This window comes from Musca autumnalis, unplaced genomic scaffold (genome assembly GCF_047663935.1).
Source record: "Musca autumnalis isolate F117 unplaced genomic scaffold, ASM4766393v1 scaffold_1, whole genome shotgun sequence".
In the NCBI taxonomy this organism is placed as follows: Eukaryota; Metazoa; Arthropoda; class Insecta; order Diptera; family Muscidae; genus Musca; species Musca autumnalis.
Window position 1 is genome coordinate 248,356,527 of NW_027411644.1, and position 6,000 is coordinate 248,362,526.

The 6,000-nt window shown below is 36.6% G+C and overlaps 1 protein-coding gene across 1 annotated transcript; it reads left to right on the top strand.

The window, feature by feature from the left end:
• Window positions 1-3,349: 3,349 nt before the first annotated feature.
• On the top strand, window positions 3,350-4,753 carry LOC141391174 (uncharacterized). Its single transcript, XM_073964082.1, has 3 exons — window positions 3,350-3,570; window positions 3,651-4,139; window positions 4,349-4,753. Exons 1-3 carry the CDS (start codon window positions 3,511-3,513, stop codon window positions 4,685-4,687), a joined length of 888 nt encoding a protein of 295 aa, XP_073820183.1. The 5' UTR covers window positions 3,350-3,510; the 3' UTR covers window positions 4,688-4,753.
• The last annotated feature ends 1,247 nt before the right edge of the window (window positions 4,754-6,000 follow it).

Consider the following 6,000-nt stretch of genomic DNA (forward strand, 5'->3'; position numbering starts at 1 on the left):
ATTGTCAGATGTTTCACTGTGGAGACTGAATTTCCCGACTGTTGGGCCAAAGATATTCTCCTTTCCCATTTTTGCATTAAAATCGCCTAGTATAATTTTAATGTCATGGGCAGGACAACGGTCATAAGTTTCTTCTAAGCGCTCGTAAAATATATCTTTGGTCTGTTCGTCCTTGTCTTCAGTGGGAGCATGAGCGCAAATTAAGCTTAATCGAATTGCAGCGAGTCTTTCATTCACTGGGGTGAAGCTTGAGACCAGATGTTTTAACCTCCGACCAACAACAAATCCGCAACCAAACTCATGCTTTGTGTCATGGCAGCTATAATACAGTCCGTCACCTTTAGGTGTTGTTGTGACGCCTTTCCCAATTCATCTGCCAATGCATATACTGCAACTTCTCTATAAAGAGTGCGAACATTTCAGGTGCAGATTCGCATATCATGGTCCTTAAAACGTTTGCGGGGTTCGTCAACTTTAGAGGGATTTGTTTTTCTTTTCTTTCGTTTTTTATACCCTCAGCATTTATGCTAACGAGGGTATATACACTTTCATACGGGCAAAATGTGCCTCATCGAAATATTGGTTTTAGACTCCAAGTATGTTTGGACGAAATGTGTTTCAGACAATTTGGAGTCGATTGAGCAATGTCCGTCCGTCTGTCTGTCTGGCTGGCTGGAGCGCACGATAACTCTCGAACGGATAAACCGATTCGGTTCAAATTTTGGCTTTCGTAATATTTTACCCAAACTTAGTTTAAGTTCGAAGATGGGCTATATTGGTCCACTCCTTCCGGTACCTCCCCCACAAAAGTTCGAAAATGTTCGGAAAATTTGTGCGCACGATAACTCTTGAAAAGAGTAACCGATTTGGTCCATACTTTGCCCATCGTGAAACGTGTACCAGACATAAATAAGGTTTCAATATGGACTCAATCGGTCCACTCCTTCGGGTACCTCCCACACAAAATTTCGGAAAAGTTCAGTTTAGGGCCATCTCTCGAATCGCTTTGATTTTTGTTTTAGCAACTTGTATTTACTGCCCTCCATGCGACGGTACAAGTTTCATCAGGGGCAAGTCCATACTTCCTGAGAAAATAGCCTGAAAGTTGCAAAAAACCCCTATGACACCGTGTGAGGTGGTTGGAGCGCAACATAACTCTCGAACGGATCTGCCGATTCGGTCCAAAATTTGGCCTTAGTAATATTTTGTCCAAACATAGTTTAAGTTTGAAAATAAGCCATATCGGTCCACTCCTTCAGGTACCTCCCCCACAAAAGTTCAAAAATGTTCGGAAAATTGTTCGTACGGTAACTCTTGAAGGGAGTGGCCGAATTGGTCTATACTTTACACATCCTAATATATCTACCAGGTTCATATATGTACTATATTTGTCCACTCCATCCGGTACCTCCCACACAAAATTTCGGATAAGTTCACTTTAAGACCTGATATCGAATCACTTTGATTTTTGTTGAAGCGATTTGCATTCGCTAACTCCAGTACGACGGTAAAAGTTTTTTCAGGGGCAAGTCCATATTCCTTGGGACACCACATGTAGCGGGCGGAGAGCACGATAACTCTCGAACTGTTCAACCGATTTGGTCCAACATTGGGTCTTCGCCATAGTATATCCAAACTGAGTTTCATGGGGCTCTACCGGTCCACAACTTCCGGTACTTCTCCCCAATATTTTAAAAATGCTATGACGATATCACTTGAATTGGGCAACCAATTTGGTCCAAATTTTGGATCTCCTTATATTTTGTAAAAATTTAGTTTAACTTCTAAAATTGCCCTTATCGGTGCTCTCCACAAAAGTTCAACATTTGTGTCTTAGTGCAGTTAATTTCTAATCCAGATTTTTGTCGGCAAGTTCAAATGCCCAAAAAGAGCCACAAGACCTTAAATACATTCGATCTGTCCGTAGGTGAAAGTTTCACTTCACATTGGCTGAGGGTATATATCAGTCGGGAAAGCCGACTGACACTTTTTTACTTATTTCATATTAGGCTGCTTTTTTCTAGGGGAGGGTTACCAACCCAACGCCCAAACCCAAATTTTTAACGTTCTTATGAGTGAACGCGCGGCACATTTTAGCTCACTACCTTTAACGGGTGTTAAAGGCAGCTACCCCAGGTGACACCACGGTGAGGTCAGTGTCCACTTGAGATGAAAGAGGGACCAAGATAAATACTGGGCTTTGCCATGTGAAAGCCGGTCAGGGCCGTTCCTTGGTATTTTTTACTACGATAACAATTTTTCCTTTATGTTATCGAGAAAAATAATAAAAATTAGTAGATTCTTGCAGTACTGGAACAGACCATATATTTTAATCAAAACTTAACGAAAGGATTTAAAGAAAACAATATTAAAAACTCGATTTTATGAGTTCTTTTAATGTTCTTAGCAATTTTCAGCCAGAAAACTGTCAAATGAAAAAAAATTATAACGAAAATAGTTTTCAATTCCTAAACGAAAATTTTCAACTGAGTGTGAGGCAAGAATTATATCAGTTGAAAATGTTCGTTTACGATTGTTAATGGATGGAAATTGTCTATCTCGTTGTGAAAAATGTTCAGCTTCCTTTGCTCTTTAAGAGGTCAGTTAGTCAGTCATGACCGAAAGACATGGACGGTCACACAGTCAATCAGGTGATAGTTGAGCAAAGCTGTCATTCAAAGCTGGCAGTGTATTTACCTTTCTCCATTATTGCAAACTGGATAGCCATAAGGGAAACTCTCATCTGGTGAAATCCTTTTTATGGCGGTATTTAAGCGAGATTAAGTTAGCTTTACTGCTATGTGTGTATATCTTATGTAGTCACATTGTCATAACTATAAGCTACAAAGCGGTAAGCAAACCTAGTTTTCGACTATGTTGACTATTTTCCAAATTCTGTTGGCGATTTGACGATTTCCGACCAAAAACTGTCGGCAAGGCTGCATATAAGACAGATGTTGAAGATTTTAGCTTCATCAAAATCGTGTTTTGTGACATGACAGCTTTAAAATAACACGTTAGCATTGCACAATCTCAGGCGGGATTTGGGAATTTTGTAAGTGGCCACAAATTCTTTAAAATACATTTCAATGGTCGCCTTCCTGCCTCATCTTCAATAAATTACAATACTAAAAATTCCCTTTTTGTCAAAGAAAAAACTCCCAGTCTGCTTTTGGGAACCCCCTGCGCAAAATTATGTTTTTCATTCAAAGAAAATATGGATATGTGGTCACAGCCAACCACTGATAAAACTTAAAACATTTTTTTTCTTGACTGCACACTAAATTGAGCAAAGGAAATAAGCTGTGGTGACCTATCAAAATTATTTTGAATCCAACCACAGTCAATGTGTGCATGCGACGTCAAAGAAAGTACAGCTTATAAAGTTCGTCTTGATTAAACAGTTGGCCACTAAACCATTCTTAAATATAAATTGCAAGAATTTATGCGAAAATATTTTAGTATATCGCAAACATTTGGTGAAGAAAGCAGTTCAAGTCAGAGGATACAATGGATTCTAAAACAGCTTTTCTATTTTGTGTCTTTGCCATTGTGCATATTCAAGCTCTGGTATTTTATTTTCAATTGTTTAAAAACTAAGCAAATAACACTAAACAATTGTCGTTCGTGTTTGTTTTTTTTTTTTTCAGAGCAATTCAACGAATTTTATGAAAAATTATCTAAACTATAATGTCTCAGTTTTGCGTACGGATAATTATTTGGATTTAAATCGTCGCCAGTATGCCGATAATATTTTGGAATTTGAAAAAGAATTGGATATTTTTAAGAAACATTTTACGGAGCGTTTAGGTGGCATACAACTCATGTTGGATATGTTGGTGACGGATATTATCAAAACGAATGAGCACTTGAATCCGTTGGAGGTTTTAAGTGATATCAGTAAAGATTGTGTGGCAAAATATCGTTCGAAAATACCAACAGTAGCCGCAACAAAAGCCTCTATGCAAGCGTGTATAACAACAGCTCAAAACCAATTGAATACTATGATAAGTGCCGGCGTAACAACAAAAACTAATTTATATAACTACTATCAAAATAATATGGAACGGGATTTGAAAGCTTGCACAACCAAACATCCTGCTAAGGATAATGAATTCACCGAATGTATAGCCAAAGTGGTGAGTGTTGAAAATATTTAATAAATTTTACAAAAAATTTCAGGGAAGAGAGACAGGAATTAAATATTTTAAGGGTGAAAGTAATACTTTTGTCAATTTAAAAAATAATATGTAGTCGAATTAGCGACAGGAGATAAATATTTAAAACTTAATATGTGAAATTAAATGTTGTAATGTTTTTTAACATTTTTTATTTGCATTATTTCCAGATTTCTGCTGTAACTGCCTACACCAGAGCTATGGTGAAACAATTTCACAATCAAATGGATGCCGCACACTGTTCATCGAATGCAAATATTAAAAATGCATTGGATTGCAGTTTCACAGTACAAAATCGCACCATTACCATGAATGCTGAAGCAAATCTAATGATAGACCGTTGTATACGTGGCCTCGATGATTGTGAACGTTGTAGTGCGGGACGATTCTGTGAAAATGTCTACTATTTACCGCAATATCAGGTGGACTATAATAATGCGACAATGTTAAATCCATTCTATGGTCGTAATTCGACGTCAACAAGTTGTTTATTAATTGAAGTGTATTAAGGAGAATAGTTTAAGAAAATCTTAGTTTAACTTGTGGTTGTGAACGGTTCAAAGTTTTTTAATAAATCATCAAATCTTTTTTATAAATCAACATTTCGTATAAATATGAAAAAAATGCATCGATGTTGGATGATCATGACAGAGCTAGAAAGGGAGCCACCTGACCAGAACATCAAAATTTTCGGCGGTGGCAAATCACCTCAGTGTAATGCTGGTTTACATTTTCTAGGTACATGAAGACGTTGACCTATATCGACAAATTTCTGGTGGAAAGTTGTATACCCCCAACGAAGATTAAATACAAATTTCAGCCATTTCATTGGTATATTTAGACCACAACCTTCAATATACCGAAAATCGGAAGGTACTTTCTATGGGGGCTATATGAAGACGTGGACCTATAGCAACGAATTCCAGATGGATATTTTTATACCTCCAACGATGATCATATGTAAAATTTCAGCTATTTCGGTTGGATATTGAGGCTAAAACCTTCAAAATACCGAAAATCGGAAGGTACCGTTCTAGGGAGCAATATAAAGACGTGGACCTATACCGACATATTTCGAATGGAAAGTTTTGTATCCCAAATGAAGTCTAAGTACCAAATTTCAACCATTTTGGTACGATAATGAGGCTAAAACCTTTAAAATACCGAAAATCGGGACGTTCTGTTCTATGAGGGCTATATGAAAACGTGGACCGATATAGCCCATTTTCAATACCTAGAAGTAATAGAAACTTCTTTACCAAATTATGAAGCTCTATCTTAAAAAATAAGAGCTGTATCTTGATTTCAACAGATTTCGACTTAGAATTGTATGCTGATCAAGAATATAAATTGGGGGTCACTGAAAATGATGCAACCTGGACTGAAAACTGTAAACGTTGATAACATGGATACGATTTGAGATTTTTTTAAAAATTCAAAAAACCATTTTGTAGTCTGAAGAGTGGTCTTTAAGATGACATACAAAAATATTCCACTTTCAGTGCCGTTATACTAAAATTTAACAAAACAATGGCCATCTTAAAATTGAACATTGAACATGATGCACACCAATAATCAATAAATAAATACTAAATTGTTATTTTTTATTTTATAGTAATCAGAATGGGGGAATAATTGGTTCCCTAACGTTTTCCTTAATTTTGGCATGATCCTAATTAATGTCACTTTGTAGGAAATTTGTTTGTAAATGTCTAGTTTTTGAAGTTATTTTCCAACAAATGACTATGAAAAATCATTAACGGTTATGTCTAGAGTACGTACAATCAATTCAATAATATATGGAAAGTCCAGTATTCGCCAG